The sequence below is a fragment of the Epinephelus fuscoguttatus genome, linkage group LG1 (assembly GCF_011397635.1).
Source record: "Epinephelus fuscoguttatus linkage group LG1, E.fuscoguttatus.final_Chr_v1".
In the NCBI taxonomy this organism is placed as follows: domain Eukaryota; kingdom Metazoa; phylum Chordata; class Actinopteri; order Perciformes; family Serranidae; genus Epinephelus; species Epinephelus fuscoguttatus.
In genome coordinates, this window is record NC_064752.1 from 36,794,719 (window position 1) to 36,820,047 (window position 25,329).

General features: G+C 44.9%; 1 protein-coding gene across 5 annotated transcripts in view; it reads right to left on the bottom strand.

The window, feature by feature from the left end:
- The window catches only part of foxp4 (forkhead box P4), a 257,342-nt gene that overhangs the window by 49,777 nt on the left and 182,236 nt on the right, over positions 1-25,329 (bottom strand). For 4 of the 5 annotated variants that reach the window (XM_049580580.1, XM_049580606.1, XM_049580598.1 and 1 more), the window contains one exon: positions 18,014-18,193. In XM_049580580.1, the coding sequence (XP_049436537.1) occupies positions 18,014-18,184 (171 nt within the window). In that variant the 5' untranslated portion in view covers positions 18,185-18,193. Of the gene's footprint in view, positions 1-18,013; positions 18,194-20,502; positions 20,525-25,329 lie in introns of those variants that run through there. The other variant, XM_049580589.1, reaches the window with a different exon arrangement.

The following is a 25,329-nucleotide window of genomic DNA, read 5'->3' on the forward strand; positions in this document are numbered from 1 at the left end:
ACATACACTCACACACACACCAGCACAAACTCCTGACAGAGGGTTAGAGAGGGGAGACAGCAGGATGCACATTTGCTTCCTCTGACTCAAAGGGGAAAGGTTCCTCAGTAAATATTGATTTATGAAAGTCTGTGTGTGTGTGTGTGTGTGTCTGTGCCTGTGTGTGCATGTGTGTGTGCGCGGACACCGCAAATTAACGGCCAGAATAAGGGACGTTCTTTACCATGGAAGCTCTTACTCAATCATGCAGCACCAGAAATCTGTTCTCCTGCATCATTTCACAACCGCAGAAAATTGTAACACTGTGAAACGGCGCAGCACACACTTACTGTATATTGTCACGTATTTAATGAATTGTCAAATTAGAAGCTCGGGGTACATTAAGTAACGTTTAATTACAAAAACAGAGAGGGGAGATTAGAGGGAGGCAGAGAGAGAGAGAGAGAGAGAGAAGTCCGCCGTGCAGTCAGAGTGATGAAAACCATCTGTATCGAGCACACTTGCTACTTTTGCTGAGACCGCAATTAAAACACACACACGGACGTGGCTGTGGACGTGCCTACACACACACACACACACACACAAGAACACACACACACACACACACAAGAACACACACACATGTATTTTAACACTTTAACAAAAATCTTGGGAACCCCCTCCCATTTACTGGTTTGACCTCAGCATTAAAGCAGGCACAGACATATACACACACACACACATAGAACCCCCCCCCAAAAAAACACACAACCGCCCAGTTTGTTGGCATGTGGTGTGAATTACTCCTTGAACACCCTGTCTGCCCAAGAGTGAGTGTATGTGTTTGTCTGTGTGTGTGCGTATGCGTGTGTGTTGGCAGGAGTCGGGGAGGCATGTCTGGCAACAATAAGGGACAATTCCACCCAAATTACCACCCTGATTACCACTATATTAAAGAGCCATTTATGGCTTTCATAAACGCTACAACCAAGCAGAGGTGATGCCTGTCTCCTCTCCTCTGCCTGTATGCATGGACGTGGGTGTACTGAGAGACAACTACCAACAAAGCTCTTCAGATATTTCGACCAAGTTTGTATCGTGGGTTTAAATCCTGGTTTATTCAAATGTGCCACAGCTAATAGAAAAAAACCCCGCTGAAATTACATACTGTAAAGATGGTATTTTTTAAGGGTAGTTTTATAGCATAACTACAGGTACATATGTTTATTACAGGCTGATATAAATACACAGTATATAGAAACATAACTACAAATTTTCTAAAAGTAATGCATTGGATCTGTGTCACTATGGACACACAAAACATCACACAAAACTCACTCTTCTACACTGATCATTTTTTGGAATAATTAAAGGAGCCGTATACAGCGTTCAGAACATTAATATAGCAACAACTTGCTATGTAAAGACATGGCGGAAAAATAGCATCCTGAGCAGAAAATGAAGTTATACTACCTCTGTGTGTTTTGTAATTCAAGTTTCTCTGTTATGTGTTGTGGTAGACGGCCCAGTTGCACGTGCATGTTGGTGTATGTGAATCCCACTGGCTAGCCACTCTGCAATGTGCTCATATGGAAGTTACAGCTGATATCCAGACGGCGCTGTCATAGAAGTGTAAAACCCACCCTCTGTAACCATTAACACCATCAGCTCTGTCAGCACTGTTGTCATTATTACCACTGTTTGTGCTGTTAGCACCGCTAGCTGCTAGCCAGTGGCTCAGCCACCTCCATGTTGAGAACCATGTGGAGACAACTCTAAATCATAGATATGCTCTGGATGTCACAAAGAACTCCTTTAACTGTATGGCAGATTTTTGTAAAGATATAATGTGATGTGATCATATGATCAGGATTTGATTAGTCACTGTTTTAAATCAGTATGTAAGGCATAGGAAATTGCAGGTAACCATAGCAACAGTTCTTCCGATACCAGAGGTGAAACTTAAACAGACTCCAAACAGACCTTTAAATAGTTGGATTTTTTTTTCCTTTGATAAGGGCAGCACTATATGAGTGATACTACTCTATGAAGCGTTCCAATATATACAATAACTGACTCAGCTACAGATATGTCTTCATCTCCACCACCTTTATATTCTTATATCATGATGTCTTGTTTTGCACTACAGCTAGTAAACCTTATATATTATAATACATTTAACACATATTTAAAACTGCTTTATTTGTCAGTGAGTGTTGGCTCACTGACTCAAATGCAAAAGTTGGCTTTAACTGAATCTATACTTTTATTTTATGGGTATTTATGTCTTCTCTAATCAGCACTGGTTGATTGGGATGGGAGGACTTTAAGTTTCACAGATTTTATAGGTAAATAAATTCCACCTTGAAACTTGAACTTTCAACCTATGAAGTGAGAAAAGGACAACAGGTTTGGTGCATGCATACACACACACACACACACACACACACACACACACACACACACACCACACACACACACACACACACACACATAAAGGGGCAGAGCCAAACTCTCTCATATCTACCTTGTCAAGAAGCACTCCTCTGCTTTGACCCTTCTCTTTCATTTCTCCTCTTCACACTCACTCTTTGCCTTTTTCTCCCTGTGACCTGTGTGAGCTGTAGCATTGTAAAGCATGCCCCCCCCCCGCCCAGCCTCCACCCACCCACACACACTCACACACACCAGCTCCTCCTAGACTCCCCCCAACCCCAACTCCCCGCTCCCCCTGTGGCATTCTTGGGGGCGCACTGCACCTTTAAAGAAAATATGAGGGAGGCCTAAGAGGGAGGCCCAACAACAGAGTCTTTGTGCTGCCGCGGAGCACACACACGCACACAAACACACTCACACACATACACACATCAGTGGTGTCAGACAGGTTTTATTAGAGTGAGAGAGGGAGGGAGGAGGAGGAGGAAGGGGAAGGAGGGGTGAGGAGGTCACTGCTCAGCTTGGAGGCCTGAGAGCACAGTGTGTGTGTGTGTGTGTGTGTGTGTGTGTGTGTGTGTGTGTATGTGTGTGCGTGCGTGTGTGTGTGTGTGTGTGTGTGAGTGTGTCAGCTTGGTGTGTGTGAGTTCTTCTGACTTGTCATCGCTCCCCTCTGTAAATCATTGCCTCTGACACAGCCTTTAATAACAGTGCATTTTTTAATTCAGCAGGGTCACACATACACACACACACACACACACACACACACACACACACACACACGGTAAAGGCTACTTTCTCTCCTTAACAGGATTCCGAAAAATGGCTGACAACTCTGTTTCTCTGAGAGGAGGGGGGGTTGGTGGGGCAGTTAGAGGATCCATTAGAAGAAAAGGATACAAATTTCATTTTGCTGCGTGTGTGTGATGATCTTGATGTGCGTATGTGAGTGTGTGTGTACATGCCTATATCCATACTCTATGTGAAAGTGTGTGTGTGTGTGTGTGTGTGTGTGTGTGTGTGTGTGTGTGTGTGTGTGTGTGTGCCTGTGCCTGGGCCTGGCTCAGGTTGCTAAAGCAAACAGGTCTGTGTATGTGATGAATCTGGCCTCTAATCCGCCCAGTGTGTTTGGGTGAGACAGGGAGAGGGAACGCAGGAATAAGCAAAGAAATCTAAACAGAAAGACGTCGCAGAGGAGGAGGGGGAGGCAGGGAGAGAGAGAGAGAGGGAGAGAGAGAGAGAGAGAGAGAGAGAGAGAGAGAGGGAGAGAGACAGGTGGGTACCATATGTTGGAGTAGTCCGTCAGCACAGACTGAGGTCCATTGTTGACGGCCGAAACGAAACAAACCGGTCCCCCTCCTACCCTCTCCTCCTCATCTCCCCCCCGTAGATAAACAGGCCCCAGGGCAGACAGTGGGCTGTCCTTGAGGGAGGAGGAGGAGGAGGAGGGGAAGGGAGTTAGGAAGGGCAAGGGGGAGGCAGGTGGTATCAGATTTCTTTGCTCTTAGACCACGAAGAAGAGAGTACAAAAAAAAAAAAAAGAAAGGAGCATCTGTCCACGACACAGCCACACCAGGCCAGATGAAGCAAGTGATTCAGATGTTTCGGGCAGCATCGGACGCAACAGACACACACAAGCATCCCCTCTCCAGCCTCACCAGCTCAGCAGCCTGGGAAGAGAGGCCAGTAATGCACCGCTCCTCCACTCTTAAAGCCCCTTCTCTTCCCCAGGAGAGACTGAGAGATGGCGAGAGTGGTAGATAGATACAGGGTGAAGACGTAGAAAAGAGCCCGTCACACCCAGCTGCTTCTCTACAGGCCTGCACGCTTTCTGATTTTTGGATCAGTGAGAGAGACCAGGTTCAGAAAGAAGCGGAGGATCTTCTATTTTTTTGCCGCACTTACTTCCCTCTTTCTCTCTATCTCCTTTCTTGAGTGCTGTCATTGAAGCTGAAAGCCAAGCTAAAGCTGCGTCGATGCTGACGTCCTCCTGGGTCACCCTCCTGTGATCCCTTGTATCCGTTTGCACTGAGCTTCTTCACTTTAACACTAAAAAAACACCTCCAAACTCCAATAAACCCCTCTCCTACTTTAATTTACTCTCTCCTTCTTGGTCTTTGCTACTCTCTGCTAGTTTCTCTGCCTCTAAGTCTCTCTTATCTGTGAGTCCTTCTCTTTCTCCGGTTGCTCAGAGGGAATCATGATCAGAGAAGAGGATGAAACAAGACAGAACAGATGTAACGCAATCTATTTGTTAAAAGGATGATGATACTACAGTACCAGCAGCTCACCGGTGTTCACAAACTGGCCAAGTAGTTACACCCACACACGCTGTACACAAAGTAGGGATTACTGGGGAGGTGACAGTTAGCGGGATTGCTATATGACTTTGGGGCATATGTGAGTGAAGGCTTGGTTACAGCCGCGGTGGAATCTCACGTATCAAATGCATCACTGTCACTCACCACAAAAACCAGATTGCTTTCCCAGATCACTCCTACTCTCTTGCTCCCCGTCTATATCACCCGATCTGTCTCTTGCCTTCGCTCTGCCTCTCTTTCTATATAATGTATAACTCGCAAAAGTTTGGCTGGCACTTCTCCAAGTATTCCGTCTTTCTTGTGCCCTGCCCCCCTCCCCTCTCGTCTCTCGAAATCTGTTACCCATACCCTTATTCGCCACAGTAAATTCTGAGAGCAGATATGGGTTAGACGGAGGCCTAAAATAGATTGTCCAGGCCAATGGAAACCAAGGCTTGTGAATGCAGCTGTTGGCCTTATGAGAGGACCCCCGCCTCCCCTTGACTGTCAGACAAAGACACACTGCTTTGACGGCAGCTGTGGGACTGAGATAGGTAGTTAAAGGTAAAGCCGTATGTAGGATTAGTACATCAATATTTAAAGGACAGTTACAATAGCTTTGTCGCATGTTGCATTTTAGAGGAATACATCATCGATAAAATGGTCTAACAATAAAAACCACATACAGTTTTTGTTTCAATTGCTGGGAAGATTGACAGTCTCATACTGTAGCTTGTTGTAGTTGTTAACCATGCAACCATCAAGGCCAACGTCTGGAAGTTTTTATGCCAACTAAATATAACAGGAGGTAATTTCACTGATGCTCATGTTTTCCACAAGATGTTAAATTTAATGGGAAATTTGTAGGATTATGTTAGGTCAAAAATATAACTTATTCTGTAGCACAAGAAAGGGACCAGGTCTGCTGAGCAGGTAAAATAATAATAAGTGAACACTTAAAGCAACTGGAGAAACTCAAGCACTAGCAACACTGTTGTGAGAAAACTTGTTTATAATAATTACAACTATATACAAAGGCAAAAATACACTGATTTCACGACACAGTCAAAGCCTTCAAAGTTAGATGTAATTTGACTACAGGTCAAAGGTGTAAGGGAACAGGGAGTGGTGTATATATTTGGGGCAGATCAGGGGTTTCCAGGGGTAAACATACAGGGGTAAGGGGCAGCCTGAACCAAAGCCTGCTAAAGCCGCTCAATTTCACGGTGGGTTACAAAAAAACCATGTTCTGCCAAGACTTTGCCCCTTACCCCTGACTCTTCCTCACGTACTCCTTCTCCTTCTCTGGTATTAATCAGGTCTTTCCGGCCTCCCTTCACCAGCTTTCCTGCCATTTGTTTTCGCTCATAGCAACGGGGGCTTCAAACCAGTTGTCCACCAATATAACTGAGCTCAAACGACACTGAATACCTCAATCTGTTTAGGCTGCTGCTGCCGCCGCCGAGCTGGAACTATCTGGGACACCTTCAGAAACACCAGCCAGCCGCAATCCCGTTCAGCTATTTAATGTAATGTTTCCGCAATATAAAGGCACCGTTCGAGAGCTGAGGTTTTAAAACGGCTGAAGCAAGCTTCTCTGGGCCCAGACTGACCATTAAAGAGAGGAAAGACCGCGTCCAAGAGCCAACGCAATAAAAACTCACAAACTCCAAAAGAACTTCAAAATATGCCGTAATGTTTGAAAACCCTGGCCGATTTTAGAGTTTTTTTCACATCCTATTTTTCACAAAAGGGACCTGTTCTAAACTCCGGGGACCCTGCCGTTTTCCAGATGGTTCTCTTCAGTTCAAAACTGTTTTGTGAAACGAGAAAACCTCTCCCCTTCAACTATGTCCCTACACTCATCTAATGTTTCTATTGATTCACAGGGGTATACGCACAGTCATAAAAAGGAGCTGACTGAATACCCAGGACTGCTTTATATCATTACACAATTCATCATCATACATCTTTAAGACACACACACGCAGAAAGAAATCTACCCATCTTCCTAAGGAGATGTTGTCAGCTTTTTTCCCTGTCAAGTGAAGGGAAATGGGCATAAAGAGATAGACAATTAAAGATAATGATGAGGTGAGCAGGGACAGAAAGAGAGAGGAACTCCCTTCCTGAGAATATAAAAGCAGCTCCCTCTGTACTGTAGGCCTCATCTCAGTCCAGGCGGCTAATTGATGGCAAATAGCTCTACAGCAGTTTCCTTCCACACACACACACACACACACACACACACACAAATACACGTCATACATTATATACACATATGCAGTTTCCCTGCGGTTTTCAACACAGCTCGTTTGGCAGGGGAGGAAGGTCTCACTCCAGACAGACCCAGCCCACAGCGGAAAACACACACACACGCCCGCACACACACATAAACACACAGTGTACCTTGTAATATTTAGCCCTCATCTTGTATAAGGTAGGACAGTTAAGTAGTTTGGTCATGCTCCTGGGAAGACAAGGCCACTTAGGTGTTGGGTCTTAGCTGGGTGACCTCCAGAGTTTAAGCTGCTTCTTCTGCCCAACCAGAGCAACTCCTGTGAGGCTAGACTGCGCGAGGCCAGCCCATGATGAGGATAGCACTAGCCTGGCAACCAGGCCTCACATATGGAAACCGTTTAACTGTTATTATTAATATCCAAAAAAAAAAAAAAAATCAAACTAATAACACATGCAAGACACTGCCAAGACTCCGCTCAGGAGACAGAGGGAAAACACATACATACACAAACACAGACTGTCTGCCATGTGCACATGCATACACAGACACATATTACACACATAAAGACAAATGTACACACACAGACGCCTATTGGTTAAACAGAAAAACACGCTCCTAGTCAGTGGCCTGTAAAAGTATTAGCCTGGCTGCCCGCTTCGATGGAAATATAACTCTTTCATGTTTTCGGTTCAGAGGGTTTTTACACCTGGTTGCGGCTGCGGAGATGGAGATGGACACACCCTCGCACCCACCCTTGCCACACAGACACATACAAACACCGGAAGTGGGCAGGCACAACAAAGGCTGGCTGCTGTACAAGAAGTTAGAAGGTCTGAACAAGAACAAAATCTTTAACTTCCCCAAATGAGAAGCAGGGGTGGGGTGCGTTCCAAAAAGGGGAAATGGGGAAGTGTGTGCGTGCGCTGGACTGTGTGATTTAGTAAGAGGGTCAATACAACCAGATGTGAGCGGGCACATTTTTCAATTTAAAATACCTCAAAGCCCGGTCCAACCTCTATTATTTTATAACGTTTTTTTGACAGGGTCTTATTTTTGTTCATGCGGTTATCTTTATATCACCATTATTAAATTTCTTAAATTAACAGTTTTGTTCAGAGATTCTGAGAAAGTGGGAACTCTGCTCGACAACTGTTAGGAGTCCATCAGGACAAGTAAAAAGAGCAAAGACAAAGACACGAAATGTTATTACCTAAACTTTTTTTTATGGTGAGGAAACCCACAATACAGCTGGTTCAACTTTGACCTACTGTACCTAATGCAGTTGTGTGTACACACAGTTTTTCATCTTCATTGTCACCTACAATAATTGGCGCAATATCGGGATGCAATTGGGAAATTCTGAGTCGATACCAGTGTTTAAAATAAGCTAATACCGATGTTTTTTTCTGTTGTTGTATTTTATTTTGTTTTTGTTGTTATTTATTGCCTCTTTTGTGCCAGGGAAACAAAGAAATAGCTGAACTGTTTTAAAGTCATTCAGTCCTTTATTACACTATCTTTGAAATGAGCACATAAAAGTCATATAAATTTCTGAAACATCCTTTAATATAATCTTTCACATATAAAACATAAAAAGTTCTTAAAAAGCCTTGTTACATATTTCCTACTTCCTTCTCTAATATCGATTTTATATTGCTGTAAAAACATCATCAAATTTCTCCTTCAAACAGCTGTATGTATTCAAGTTTGTCACCAAAAGCTGCATTTTACAGGATAACATTTGAAAACATCATGATAACGATAAAATTTACCGTTACCTAATACTCATTTTTACTGAAACAGAGCTTGAATGCATCATAATGTAACTCAATGCAACCTCGACCAGCTGTTAGTTCCAGCCACCTGCTGCTACCAGCTAATGCTAACTATCTCTCCTCCTGCTAATTTCATCACAGGACACATAGTACATCTCCAGATGCATTCACAGTGAGTTTACTGCGCCCTTTCGTCCCGATGGCTTCCTAGTGAAGATCTCTGTCCCCTCTTAATGCATTTTCTATGGTCACCGGGACGATGGGATGATGGGACGACATTAGTCTCTAGCCCTGCTTTTAAGCCTGCGCAAAATTGATGCGACACAACAGATTAACACTGGTGACTGTCATTTTATTTGCTGATAGGCCAATGGCAGTCGACAAGGTGAAATTAGATACCTACGTTTGGCTGATAAAACGGTGCATCCCTAGCTAAACAGAGTTAAATTAAGTGTTGCCGTGTCTGATATTAATTATAAAGCAATGAAAATGGTGAGTAAAATGTTATCATATAAAACATGAGGTCTTTCTTTGGAAAATCTGTCCTTGAATGAGCATAAATTTAGAGCAGTATTTATGGCCTTAATTATGATCTTATTTTAATTAAGTTGAGTGACAACAGAAAAAAAGCTTCTCATGAAGTTTTCATGAATACCCATATTCATATACTGAATATTAAATAGCAGCAAGAAAAGGAAATCTAGGAGTTTGGTATTTGCCGATTTGACTTTTTAGGATTGTCTTAATGAAAAGACATCAACTCAAGTTAAGTTCCACTACACTAGCTGTTTTTCAGATGTTTTTAGTTATGGAAAACTTAACCGACAGGACAACAAATGCACTCTGTCTCTCAGGTGAAAAAAAAAAAAACATGGCCGTCACACACTGTCCCAGAGCTCAAGAAGAAAGCAAAGAGAGAGAGAAGAGCTACATTCCTCTCCTCCTCCCTGTTGACTCTAATCTCTCCTTTAAAATGGCTCACACAAAGAACCAGCGCAGACTAGCTAATTAGCAACACTTTAGCCCTCTGCACCTATTGTGTGCGTGGTGTGTATGTGTGTGCGTTCATTGTGTGCACCGCCGGGCTCTCGACTGTTTCCAGGGTAACTACTTGCCTAGCAGCCTTGTAAGCGTTGCACATTTTGTCTTTACTCTTCGCTTTCCCTCCTTCCCCTCTCGGCGTCCATCACTTTCTGTGAGTCCGGAGTGGGGGAATGAGGGAGGGAGTGAGGGGCTTGAAGAGAAGAGATGAGACTCAAACCAAGAAATGAGGTTTGTCTGACCTGTGAGGGTGGAGGCTGTAAACTAATTCTTTCCCTTTTTGAATGCTTTGCCCCTTAATGAACTCTGAAACACTGCATCCGAGCACATGTCAATTAAAACCAATTACAGCTGCTGCTTTGTGAACAAGAAAGCAGAAGACGGTGACCAGTGTGAACAGACATCCATGCACAAACACACACTCACAGTCACACCCCAGTGTCACTGACTAGAAGTAGTAATGAGGTCATGCAGCTTTGCTCGCTGACCTACGACCTCCTAAAAAGGTCTCAGTCACCATGGCGATACCCTCTTAAGAGCGAGGTTCAACAATCAACTTTTTCACCCTCAGAAACTTCTCCATGAAGAGTGTCCCTCCCCGCTTGTGTGTGTGTGTGTGTGTGTGTGTGTGTGTGTGCGCGCGCGCATGTGTGTGTTATTTACCTGACAGCGCAGCTAGGTCTGCCTGGTGTAAGTGCTTCCAAACACTCCCATGGCAACCAAACCCAACCAAACCCCTTCAGGTGCCTGGGGATGTGTGTATAACTCAGTCTCCACAACAAAGACAGGACAAACACACACACACACACTCACACTCACACACACACACACACACACACACACACACCCTTCTGTTGGTATCTGTCTATTCTTGTCTCTGAGCCTCTTGGATGGTTGGGTCAACCAACCGTGACTGTGTCCATGCCGGCTGATCTGGCCTGGTGGACCATGTCTACTGTCCGTCTACTCTTTATCCACAAGACCTGTAGCATTGAAGCATGCTTCTCCAGAGCAGCTTGGATAATAAACTTTATTTAAACTTCAAACATTAAGTTGATTTTACAGTTCCACTTCATTCAATGTGACAATTATGATGTATCCATTGACTATGATCAGTGGCGCCACCAGAAATCTTTCATAGGGGTGGCCGGATGGGGACACTGAAAAGGGCAGGGCAGCTCACCAAGATCCAAAAGCCATATCTAAATTTCTGTGATTCAATAATGCTGCTGAAGTATATAGGCTAGTTGAAAATATAGTGAGTTAAGGAATCGCATAGTGATAAACATTGGTTTCCTTTAAGTTCCAGTTAATGCCACTAGTTATCTGATGTGCACAGACTGATACCCGTACATCGGACACTTTGAGATCTGCAACAATCCTGTTTTAATGTGTTATGTATCTATATATGCATAAGTTAGGTGATTCCGGGTACTCCAGCTTCCTCCCACAGTCCAAAGACATGCAGGCTAGGTTAATTACGAATGGATGGATGGAAGTCTACTCAAGTTTAGAGAAAACTCGTGGGTACCCACAGAACCCATTTTCATTCAGATAAGTTGAGGTGAGAGTTCAAAAAACTCCTTTGAAAACGGCCGTGCCAGATGTTTCCTTGCCAATATTAGACTAACTTCGGAGTGTTATTTAGCCCTCCTGCCAACAAGCTATGCCATCTTGGTTGGCACCATGAATGCCTTAGGTTGTCTAGTTTCTCAAGATACCACTACCTTAATTTTAGTTTTAACAATGAGTGCACCACAGCCTCTTAAAGACAGTAGTGTCAGCCTCTAATTATTTTCGCCAGAGGGGGCCAGTGGGGGGGCCAGCAACTGGCCCCCCGTTGTGGGCACCCCTGGCTATGGTTTTAAGAACTTGTCAAACGGTGGCTTTTCCTCAAGACATTACTCTGTAATTAGAGAGTGAAAGTGTATATGGAGGTCACAGAGCAGAGAAATACAAAAGAAAAGAATCTGAAAGGACGTCAATAGTGAGAACAAAAATCACACTCAGTGGATTCTCTGACATTCAGTGGCCTGGCTGGAAAAAGCTATAAAACAATTTTTATGGGCGCTCATAAATACAACATCTCTGCATCTTGGAATCAGGTCTCAATGTGTGAAAAAAAAAATCACTGAATGAGAAATATGAGGAAGGGGAGTCATGGGAAATACATCACCATGAGATCTGCAGGTGTGTTTGTGGTGTTTTGTTTATGTCTGGAGTGCAGGAATGCAAAAGTGTTTGCAGTGCATGGGGGTGCCACCCTGAACAATATAAGCAGTTAGAGTATGAATGGATGTCTCAGATCTAAATATTCAGCATGCAGTAGTTGTGATCACTCCACATGGGCAGATTCATGTGTAGAAAGATCAGCAGCACGAGAAAAAAGGGAAGTTAAAGTCAAAGAAGACGGATAAAGGGACCTGCCGGTGCCTTTAAGACTCCTAGAGGAAGTTGGTGTTCTATAGGTCTCTTTGTATCGCTGCGGTAACAGCAGTGGGTGTTCTATGATGCTAGGCAACCCAACTGGCCCCTCCTCTGTCTCAGCATGACCTCTGGTGACCTGCGAACTATACTGACCTCAAACATAAAGAGGAAGGCCTGGCCCAGACCGAGGGAAAGCTTTTAGGAGGTGACAGCACTCAGAGAGAGGCCTGGGACTGATTTACTGGCCCGCACACACGATGGACGGACACATGCACACACATACACATGCAGACAGACACAGACAGACAGATGAACATGGGATTCAACCTGTCATGCAGATGCACAATACGCGAGCATAATGTAATTAAATTAAATCCCACTGCACTGACAAAGTAGAAAATGTGTCTGAAAATGTCTACTTTCGTCACCTCCTCGCAGCCTTTAGCCACCCCTTCACCTCCGTCTCCTCTGCACCCCTGACCTGAAAGTGAACTCTGGCGGAGAGCTGGAGGTCAAACAGGACATAACTGTCCCAGTGACCAAAATTCACCTCCCATAATTTAGCAAAGGCCAGAGTGGCCGGAGCTATGGAGTCACACGCGTCTCAAAACCTCCCTGCCTCCATCTACACAGGCCATAATTACTGAGTCTAGCCAATCTAACAGGAAGCCATACGTTATCTGAATCATCCAGCATCTCCCCTCATCTGTTAACGCACACACCAATCTCATACATCTGTCTGCAAAGCGCTCCCACCATCGAACCCATATGCACACTCTTGCACATGCGCACACAAAAAAATACAGCTATCTTTCATCAGTGTTTGTGTATATCTGAGATCTGTATCGGTTCCCCCTGATCTCCAGTCATCACTGTGGCTCCTTAATTACACCCTTCATTAACTCACATCAGCTCTGTGCATGTGTGTAACTGCCTGTGTGAGTATGCGAGAGAAAAGGGAGAGAAACAAAGATGTGTATGCGCATTTGAGAGAGCAAAAAAAAAAAAAGAAGAGGGAAGTGCTGGCGAAAAAATAGATTATGACAAATGGGAGAGGGGATCGAAGCTCCTAACCAATTTCTAAAACTGCCTTTTTCTTAGCCAATGTTCTCTTTAAACCCCTGGGGAAGGGAGACCACCGCTACAATCTGCCTCTCACTTTCTATTTGCACGTAAGAGCAAGTTAAGGGCAAGAGAGAGAGAGAAGAAAGAGAGGAAAAGGGAGAAAAACGCTCTCCCTGGTTGTTTAAGCTGACCGATGAGTGGCACTCCTAAGAGGAAACGGCACCTTTTTGTCACCATCCCTCTCTCTTTCCTCTCCCTCCTACTTTCCCCTGCTCTCTTCCCGGCATCACCGGCTGCTACTACTGTAGCTGCTGGAAGCAATTCATTGATGGCGAGGGAAAAGGAGGAGACATGAAATGGGTGAGTATGGAGGGGTGAGGGGAAGTGACTGCGCTCAATGTGTGGACTCACATCTGCAAAAAAAAAAAAAAAAAAAGGGGGGGGGGGGGGGGGATAGAGACGTAAAGAAAAGGAAAGAATTGAAGACACCTGGTTCTCGTCAGAGCACCCTCCTCCCAGCCACACACACACACACACACACACACACACACACACACACACACACACACACACACTTTGAGGTTTGTTAGGATTTATCCTGCTTACATTTCTCCTCTGCTATGCATCATTTCATGTCTACACCCGTGCCCGGCACCTCAACAAAGTGCCATACACTCTCCACCGCACTCTCACTTTTCCACCTCTCCTTCCTCTCGCCCCATAACTCCGCTCTTTGTTTTCCCTCCCTCTCCTCCCTCCTCTCTCTCCCCCTCGATGATGGGGCAGAACTGGTCTTCGCCCCCTCTTCCCTTTCTTCCCTCTCTCTTCCCTCTCTCTTGCTCTGTTCTTTCTGGGGAGGCAGACAGGCCACATTCCACAGGGAGGCCCAGGCGCCCTTTTCTGACACGTCTCAGCGTTACACCCCTCCCTCATCCCTCTATTCCTCCTCTACAGCCCACCAATGCCCCCCCACCTCTCCTCCCCCAAAATGTGCTGCCGCTTTGCCCCTCCTTTTACCTCAATTCCCTCCGGCTGAATGTCCCATCTCCCAAATACCTCCTATACCCACTTCCTCATCTGACCACCTACATCACCTATGTCCTATCCTGCATCTATCTATCTATCCATCTATCTATCTATCTATCTATCTATCTATCTATCTATCTATCTATCACTAGAGAGAAAGAAAGGGACAGAGTCAGAGAAAGATGGAGACCCTGAGAGGGAGACAGAAGACAGAGGGAGGCCAGTGGAGGGATTTGACGTCTGGAGATGGCTGTGATTTCTCTCAGGTTCCCAAGGGGCCCAAGGAAAAGACGGCTTTGTGTTCTGACAACACCGCGCTGTCAGGAGTTCTGTGTGTGTCTTTTTTGCTCCAGTGCGCACTGGCATGGTGTTTAAGCACCAACACTGGTCTGCACTACACCTTCAGGTGAGAAACTCAAGCGTGGAGGAGAAAGGAACAAGAAGAGGAGGAGGAGGAGGAGGAGGAGGTATATCCAAGACTTTAAGGTTGAGGCATGAGAGCAGGCAGGTTCTTATACAGTGTTGTCAGGTGATCAGTGTCAGTATAGGGGCTGTCTGTGTCAGACAATATTGATTTTTATGAGTGGTGGGCACAAGGCGAAAATACAGCCTCAGTGGTCACCCTGCACAACTACACCAGAACTTAATTTAACCAAGTAGTGTGATGGAATAAGGGACAGAAAAGTAAAGTGGTAAGTCTCTGATAAATTTAAAGGAATACTTTACCCACAATATGACAATTTGTATGCCAGTTTGTCACGCAATGTTACCCTGAAATCTTGAAGAAAACTTCTCTCGCATGCCTCCACAGGAAACTGCATATATATTGATCTATTGATTGTTTGGGGTCCACATTTAACACATGCCTTTTTGCTGAAACCAAGCTATTTAAAACTGAACTGAAAGAGAAACTTACTTATCTAAAGATTTTTAGCCACAATGCATGTGTTTGGGAAGTACTGTGCATATGACTAAATGAATAAGACTTGGATTATATTGCACAAGTTGTGTGACTGGTTGTAAATAGATGTTTTGATGTATCTATTGTTAAACGGGGTCCCCAATCAATCAAGAAATCAATTTGCTTGCCCATTTTCTATGGAGGCATGCGAGAAAAACAAAACTTTATTATTGAATTCAAGGTAACACGGCATGACTGCCTGATTTAGTAATGGTCATTAATGAAAGTGCTGAAACAGGAATTGTCAGTATGATAAACAGGAAATAAATTGTTAGGAGACAATTTTGCTTTTATGTTGTTGATGTGATGAAAACTAAATCCTGGTCTGTATTAATTTACAATTGGACATGCAGCACACTGAAGAAATAACACCTCTACTTCAATAAATGTTACAATTTCCATACTTCTTCAAGGTTGTGAATTTAAAATGAATAAATAAAGACTATTTTTTATTGAAATGGTGTGAATTGAGGAAAGACGGAGCAAGAGCGAGAAAGAGATTAACAAAGAAAGAAATCAGCTGGTTGTGATATCAGAGCAGCCACTCAACAGTGCTCAGTGGCACAGAACTCCCATCTTATCCAGGGGTGGGGGGCGGATTAGGGAGGTGTATGATGGTAACCAAAGGTTCGTGATACGGTGCAGAGGTGACAGGGACACCCACACGAATATACTAGATTAACTCAAACAACAGGAGAAAATAAAAGTTCACTCATGAATTCTGCCTTCTTACTTTACACGAACTTACAACTCAATTCAACAGCCTTAAACTAGCAACAGGCCATTGTGGTGGAAAGCACAACAGTTCCAGAAAAAATATCGGCAGTACAGGAAGGACACACCTCTGCCTCGTGACGACCCAGATCTTTCCAATCTGTGCAAATTGAGCTTAACAGAAAGCTCTAAATAGACGACTGCTACAATAAATTGCTGTGTATTTACAGCTACATATGTGGATGTAACATTTTTTTCTCGCAAGGTGAGGGCTGGGATCTGGAGGAAAGGTTGTGCTTGTCTTTCATGGTCCACAGCGGATAGAAGGAAAAAGAAGTACAGTGAGGGAGAGGAAGAGAAAAAGATGGAAAGAGAGAGGGAGGTATGTTTGTGGTTGGTAACCCGCTCAAGAGAGGAAATACCAGCGTGCGCACACACACACACACACTCACATATACACACACACAGGTGCAAAAACATAGAGAGCAGAGACACGTCCGAGAGAATAAAGACCTGCTTTGTATGAGCTACAGGTTTGGTGTTTATGCGTGTGCATTTGTGCGTGGCCGTGTGTGTGTGTGTCCTAGGATGAAGGTTGCTGAGGAAGCAGGGTGAGGATGCAGTCAGGAGGAGGAGGAGGGAGTGCAGGACAGAAGTGAAGGGCCTTGAGTGTTCTTCATTCACCTAAGGCTCCATCATTATAATTAGGGGGAATAATTTTAGCAGCAGGGAGGAAACCCTGATTTTTTCTCCCCCTGGGTTTCCTCAACTAGAAACTCAGCTGGTGTCGGAGAGCCCAGAACTCACACTGACCCTCTGTGATGGGCGGACACGACACACACACACACACACACACGCAGAGCAAGAGAGTTAAACATCATGCAGCCAGTACATAAATGGGAGACTTTATTTGTCTCCTAATCTCTTCATCGATTGAAGCAAATGCCACATCAGTGACTGAAAAACATGAATCAGTGAGTTTCCATCATTAGATGACAACACTCGGCGGACATTCTTGTGCGGTTATGGACAAATGACTAATGTAGAGACCTCTGGATGAAGAACCTTTTTGAAATGATCTGGATGTGTGTGTGTGTGTGTGTGTGTGTGTGTGTGTGTGTGTGTGTGTGTGTGTGTGCAATGTGCGAAGGCCTCAGAGAGCAATCAGAACAGAGCTATGTGGATTTTTGGGGGAATGAGAAATAAAAATGTAGAATTTCATCCAAGAAGTTCCGGGAAGTTTGGAAATTCCATTTGACATAGTGGCCAGTGTGTGTGTGTGTGTGTGTGTGTGTGTGTGTGTGTATGTGTGTGTGTGTGTGTGTGTGTATAGAGGACTGACGCACAGGAGGCAAGATAAACAGCATAACTGGAGACACTACACGCTGACGTGTCAAACACACACAAACACCACTTCATGGATCAGTGAAAAAAAAATAAAGCAGACTGTCTCTCACACACACACACACACTCCCTGACAGACTTGCATCGTTTGTGTGTGTGTGTGTTTACATTGTGAGAATGTGTGTGTCTGATCCCCACAACAGGACAAAATGGCTTCTCTCACCTACAGAGTTTAAACAGTAGGCTCGTCTCCTAATATTTTCTCAACCAGTAACATGTAATAATATATCAGTGGGAATCTCCAGCGTGTGAATTATTATGGTGGACTTTGTCCTGGTGGAATTAGTTGGCACATTATGAACGGTGGATAATTAAAGCACCTACGAGCCAACCTGTCAAAGCTTTTCACTGTTCGCACACGCAAGCCTGACAATTACCAGAGTCTGGCGGACTACGTGTTGTCACATCTGTACATTATGTAACGGCCTGGTGTGTACATGCTGTTCCAGACAATGTACTGTACGTATGCACACAAGTTGCACAAGTGGGAGGTTGCTGCAAAACAAGTCTCGCAAGCACATATATACACAGGTAGATATGTAAACATAATGTCAGATGCATGTATGACAGGTACAAGGAAGCACACGCAGGCCTAAAAACATGCTCACACGTGCACACACACACACACACACACACACACACACACCTGTTGCTGTTGCAGGTGCAGTAAGTCGACTGGGCTGATCTCTCCGTTGGTGTCTCCGTTAGACCCGCCCTCTCTACCTCCCCCTCCATCTGATTGGCTGCTGAGGCTGCTGACTCCGTTCTGGTTGGACGGTGTCGTTCGAATGGTCTCAGAGGCTGATTCCACCATCATCACTGGCACCTGAGAGCACAGAGGAGGGAGGGGTGGAGGGGCAAGACAACACACAGATTGAACAAAAGTGACCTGGGCAGTTTGAGCAGAAAGCCTGCTCCCATCTGAGTGAACAAACAAGGCAGGAAAGTAAAGTAAACACACGCAGAGATAGAGAAGTGAGTTGTGTGTGTGTTTGTGTGTGCGTGTGTGGGGGTGCACGTGTACTTTGTGAAAAGAGCTTTTGGTCATGAACCACCCCGAACACACACAAACATGCCCAAATGGCCACAAAGCAACACCTGAAGCAGACACTTTTTTTGTCTGTATGTAAATGTGTGTCTAGGAGCGTACGCGTGGATTAGGATCAGACGTGCAGCAAATCTAAACTGACAAGGCTGTTAATACTCTGCTATATAGTTAAATAACACAGACATTTCTCCAATAATCAGAGGTGGCATGTGTGCGCTGTGTGAGAGCCATGAGCAGGTTGGTCTTTGAGAAAGATCCGTTTGATGCACCTTCATAGGGCCTCTCTAATTAGAGCGTGTTCCTTCCACAAAACCCCGACAAAACGAGCCGTTCCTGGATGTGTTGTTGTTTTTGAGAAACAACGCCTCGCAAACACACAGGCGCATTTGCCATCGTTAGGAGCCGGAGCGTGGGAGAGAGGAGACGCAGAGACACACACACGTACGTGCGCAGAACACACACAAGGCAGCTGACACAAAACAAAACAAACCTTCATACAAGCACGCAGGCTGTGAACTCCTAATGACAAGCTCAATCTCGCCTTTCTGCCTCATCCAGTTTTAGAAATTAACACACAAGCGCATAGTTTTTAAGGGGAAAGTTCTAATGCTTTTATTTCGGCAACCCAGGGTGGGTACACAAAACGCCATCGAGGCATTGTACCCGCTGTCTGTGTTGCGACTGTGTGTGTATATGCGTGCGTTTTTTTCAGAAGCGTACAACCCATGCCTTCTGGGGAAACAATAAAAGGCATTTCATGAGAGAATCTAACTTTTCTTTTCCTCTGAGGCAAGAGCAGGTGAAGCTCTGAGTGTGTTGATGTGTGTTGATGTGTGTGTGTGTGTGTGTGTGTGTGTGTGTGTGTGTGCATATATATTTTTTCTATGAGACTCTGACAGCAGGTGAGGGTGTGAGAGAGCGCTGTTGGCTCTGTTAATGGAATGCTGCCAGATGCTTGCAGAGGGACAGGGACCTGAGCGTGTTTGTGTGTGGGATACAAGTGTGTGCAGGTGGATGGGCTGGTGGGTGCACTAGATAAAGGGTCAGTTCACTCAAATCCCCCCCAAAATATATTCTCCCTCAAGTGGCATCTAGCCATGCAGACAGTTTTATTTTCCAAGGTTTCAGTATACCTGCTACTGAATGTTCTGCCGGTTCCTCAATACAGTAGAGACGAATGGAATGTTTTCTGTGCTACTCAATGCACTGGAAAAATGATAACTTGAAGATTCTTCAGCGAGTTGTCTATGGCAAAAAATACCTCAGTTAAGGCCTTTACACAGCGGGGGTGTGATGAATACCCGACACGAAAATGCAAAATACCCAGGTGCAAACTCTTGGCATCCAAATTATTCTTACTGGCAGCGATGCAAATTTGTGGCAGTTGCAACAAGTCTGCGTTTGTTGTGACATGATGTCTGTTCAACACAATGAGAATGATCAATGCCTTTGTTTGTGGTATGAAAGATAAGAAAAATTAACCTTGTTCCAGAAAAAAAAAAAAAAAATTACAATCTTGTTCACCACTTGTGGTGTGGAAGTAATCATGACGGTAACAAGAATTCAGAAAAATACAGTATATTGAAATAGAAACTGATCACACACACAAAAAGCCCCCAGTGTGTAAAGGCCTTTACTCTGAAATTAGTGAGGTCTCCTATGTCCTATCCTAAAATTTTCTTTTAGTTCAGTTCAAAATTTTATTCACTATAATTGTATTAGGAAAGACGCAAATTTTTAAGGCCCATAAAACAGAAGATTGCTTAATACCACTGAGGGTACATGAGAGCGAAAGACTGAAAAGAGACTCAAGTTCATTCTTAACCCTGGAAACAGCAGGTAGCAAAAAAAAGATCGCTTTTGTCAGGTGTACTTTTGTTTTATTTGCTTGAACGCAACCTACAGACAGACTTCCCTATTTCACCTTAACAAGAGGCACCATTTGAAAACCAACTGCAAATCACACTGCGGTATTTCCCTCCCCATTGACTCTTCTGTCTCCCTCCTGGCACCCATCCGCCTGTTAAGTTAAGACTGAGAAGTCGAGCATTATTGTGACATTTAAAGGTAGTCATTTAATCTCCAACCTCATCCCTCTTCCCAACACTTCCTCCGCTTCTTCATTCCCATTCCTTCCGTTTCCACACGCCTTCGTCCAGACCTCTGCTAGGTCAAACTGCTCCCTGAGGTAATATTATGAAGCAAGGCATAGTGCTGAGTGATCAACAGATCCCGCCGCACAGTCCACTGACTTTGCACTGCAGTAGAAACTCCTCGCATCATCACACGTCTCACTAAGCATGAATCACCGGCCTGCTATCTAGCCCACGCTATACTGCACTGTGCTGTAATGTACTGTACACCCATCTGCTTCTAACTCTTCCTCATTGACCTTATTAGCAATGAAGGGAAGAGAGATAAAGACAGACGGAGAGATAGAGCTCGCAGGTGGACAAGGACCTAATGGGAAAGTGGGGAGTGCGTAAAGACGTGAGCGCATGCCCTCTCTTTCACACACACAGGCAGTGTGGTATGCTCGTCTAAAGGGTGTGTACTCTGTCATATCCTGTAATGGGTGTATATAAGCTGGTGTAATGGAGGTCGGGAAAAAGGCAGGGGCATAAATCTACCCTGAAGTCTCTGATTAGGGCTATGATACACACACACACACATACACACACACACTGCTTTAAGTTTAAGTGTTTCTGGCAGTGAAGAGGAGCTGCCCGTGCAGAGGCCTGCCTCAACCCGCTACTCACTCTTTCTGTGTCTCTCACTCGCTCTCTCTACATGCTCAGACCCCCTCCAGCTGAACCCCTGACCTGAGAGTGTGTTGGGAGAGACATTCCCACTACCCTGAGGGGACCGAGCGAGGGAGGGAGGGGTGCAGATCAGAGAGATAAAGAATGTGTTTGGAGGAGAGGGAAATAAAAGGCCTCCTTTGCCTTTTAATTGGGATGGAGAAGAGAGGAGGGGAAATGGGACTCAACATGTTTCTGATGACTCTGGTGTATACGTGTGTACGTGTGTGTTTGTCTAAGAGGCTGACACCTACCTTTGTACTTTCATGGATTAGCTCACAGCAAGTGCTAGGTGCGTGTGTTTATGTGTGTGTCTTGGTGTGATTGATGAGTGGAGAGGAGTCGGGATGAATCCTGTTTCGACACGTAAGCTCGTTCAGATGTTCCCGAAAATTTAGTACTAATAATAATCAGAACTCTCCCTCTGTTCCTTCCCACTGCCCTGGGTGTGTGTTTGTGCGTGTGTGTGTGTGTGTGTGTGTGTGTGTGTGTGTGTGTGTGTGTGTGTGTGGAGTTCAAACGAGCCAAGCCAAATGCCCAGTGAGCTGGCTCACAACAGCTAACTCTCAGGCTTTGTCAGAGGGATTGGCTCTGTCAGATTCCTCCTGGTCACAGCTCGTCAGAACCGTAAAGCTGGACCAGTTTTACTTTCTGTGAATGTGTGTGTGTGTGTGTGTGTGTGTGTGTGTGTGTGTGTGTGTGTGTGTGAGTGAGTGTGTGTGAGAGAAAGAGAGAGAGAGAGAGAGAGAGAGAGAGAGAGGGAGAGTTGTGTACAGTGTGTATTTATGTGTGCATCTGTGTTTACAGCAGCTTAGTGAGATAATAAGTCTTTATCATGTTATGCCTCATGTGGGAATATTTCCAACAGTCCCAGAACGCCTGTTCTGTTTCCTCCGCCTTGCATCAGCTCGCAGGAACGCTGCTTATTAGGCAAAGAACTGAGGGAATAAGGGTGGGAGGGAGAGGAGGGGGAGGAGGGCGGAGGGGGGTGAGGGGGGGTGAGGGAAAAAAAATTGTCTGTACCAGTATCTACACTCCATCATCTATCTGCTTTCATCTGACTCTTGAATTATCTGTCTTTCTCCTACTCTCTGCATGCTGTCTTTCTCCCTCTGGTTATGCCTGGTAACTAGTGGCAGGTTCAACCCTGGAAAACATTAAAGTTTTTCACCCTGAAATAGAATCCACATAGGTTATTTCTATGATCTCTGATAGTTCAATCAATATTTGTGAGCAAGAGAAACACTCTTCCCGGAGACAGGAATCTGAGGAATTGGAGCTCGAACCTGTTTTGTAATCAGGAAACAGAATTTGGAGGAGCCTCTGTTGACAATGAGTGGCTGTGTGGATTCATAAAATATTTGTTTTAGCTGTTATACCCGAAGGGGCTTTATTTCATTATAATTGACAGTCACGAACTAAAAAACACACATGAAAAAAATTACTCGGGTTGCTGTCATTGTGTCCACAAAATGTCCTATTTACTGTCAGCGGAGCGCCTCCAGGATTCGTCTCTTAAAAGTATCACAAAGAGTGTAAGCTGTTTTATTTTTCTGCTTTGACAGGAGCATGAACACTGACATACACGCCCATGTTCTCACACTCTCACCTTGCGAGCTGGCAAAGACTCCTCCACTAAATAAAGCGTGACACTGGCCCCGAGGGAATCTGCTTTAACCCCAAACCCCAGAACAAACCCAACTATCAGGTCTGGGCTCTTATGTCTCCATTAATCACTCCTTAGGTTCTCGTGTAACAGATGCAACACAGAGCAAAATGAAATACAATTACAAAAATGAACTGCCTGGCACAGTGAGGTGTTGTGTGTACAAAGAAAGGAAGAAGTAAACATGGCTTGCGTTATCAACGTTCCAGCAGTGATACTGCAGCAGTGACTATTGGAGAGACAAGGTGTTCTTTTATAAGCATAGTTTCAGGGCAGAGTTTCCACCACAGCCCTGCACCTCCTATATATCCTGCTACTAAAGCACCTTCCTCTTTATCTTTCCATGCGAGCAGATATTCAGATATCTAACTAATGAGACTGTGCGTGTCAAGACATGTTGACGCTTAAAACAGCATCACCCTAAATGCAATTCAATGACATACAGTCAAAGAGTTCATGATTTTTTTTAAAGCAAATCTGAACCGCCGCATCGCTGCAATTCAGCCGTTGCAAAAGGATTTTTTTTCTTTCAGTTTTTCAATTTGCTAATTGAGACACAAGTTTGTACTAGCTCTCTTTGAAGACTTGAACATTTTCTCAGAGATCTGCTAAGAAAAAATATGCATTTAATTCAGTCTCAATACATTTGAAGTTTATAATCTTTGTGTTCAATATAGATGTATTAAAACATTTGTTGATCTTGGGGCTTAAAACACATATTTTCATAGCCAACAACTATAGCGCCATGTTTCAGACGTCTTCTGCAATCTGCTCTCCTGACTCTAGAAGAATGACAGAAGGGAGAAGGAGAGGAAGAGGGATAGGAGGGATATCTGCGTGGCATTTCTGAGCTGACGTGTATTAGCTTCAATAAAAGAGAATGAGGTCAGGGGAAAGCTGAAGAAATAACACACACATATTCTCACACAAGCCAACACACACACACACACACACACACACACACACACACTGCATAAATTCTTTTTCCATCACTTCCCTGTCCAAGTTTGGTTGTTTCCTCAGCAGCTGGCCGTTGCTACACGCTAGCCAGCTTTGCATCAGGATACCAGACTGGAGCAGCCAGGTAGTCTTCCACACTGAGCTAAAGCTAGCAGCTAACAGCACTGCTCCAGGCTACCCTGGCTGCCGGCCAGCGCTAACAGGTTGGCTAACAGTAAAGGGCTAATGCTAGATGTCTGCGGCTGCCCTGGCCCTGCTCCAGTGCTAACAGGTGAACTCCATTATCCCACAGACAGATAGTCAGTCAGATGCGGGCCAATATCTACTACCGGCTGGCTCGCTCACTGGCTGCCTTTAAAGAGCATCATCAACCTGCAGAGGGAAAGCTAGCAGCACTGGCCTGGAGTCTGACCTCCAGCGTGCTGTGCAGCTGGCTAATGACGAAGCCAGTGCTGATGTTGGGGATTGGAGAGGAGAAGAGAGGGGCTCAGAGTGCAGATGATAAGAAAATCCCCTGCTATATAAACATGGGGAATTCTTCTATACTTCGGCGGGACTGTCTGCCATATGGAGCTCAGTTTGCTGAGCATTTAAGAGAGTGTTTGTGTGTGCATGTAGCCTCTGTATGTGCATGTGTGCTTTTAGGTGTGCAGTACGTAACCTGCCGTATATGTTCTTCCTCTCCTCTCTGGCGTGTATGTCCGTGTGCGCTTCCATGTGTGAATTGTGTGTCTGCTCGCCCGCCTGCAGTTCTCTGAAGACAAAGTCCTTGTTTACAGAGCCCATAAAGATTAGCCTCCCTCGGTCAGGTGGGTTCTGGAGCCATAGGTAAACACACAGCACATTCCGCACCGATGAGATCGCTCCGTATGTGTGTATGACCGGGGCAAACATACACTCCTGCCTTCACCTCGACCCTTCCTTTAGAGTGCAGTAAGTGATTTACCAGCTTGCAGACTGCTGTCTGTTCGAAATACTGGAGACAGACACAAAGATACACACACATACGCTCGCACCGCGCACACAAATATTTGTAGAAGGAGCGGACTTCATGCACACCTCATTTATCTGAGCCTAAAATCACGGGTTGTACATTCCTAAAGAGGTAAAGCTTGTGCGTGTGCGCGCTCCCGTGTGCCAGTTGGAAATCATCCTGTGATCATGAGGATGAAAAATCCCCGCTTTCCCCTTCATCTCTCCCCTCTGTCCGGAGAGGTAATGGAGGCTGAGGTCAGGTTATGACAGTCTGCACGGCTAATGCTCAGATTGTATTTAACATGGTGGAACGGAGGTGAAGAGGGGAGGTGGAGAAATGGAGGGCAAGAGGGAGAGGAGCTTGGAAAAAAAAAAAGGCGACGTGCCTTTATTTGGATCTGAAACCAGCTAGAGCGCCGCGGAGCAATTAGCAGCTCTGTCCTACGAGAGCTCTTTATTAGAATGACCTTCACTGTTGGGGGGGGCAGACAGAGAGAGGAAGGGAGAAGAAG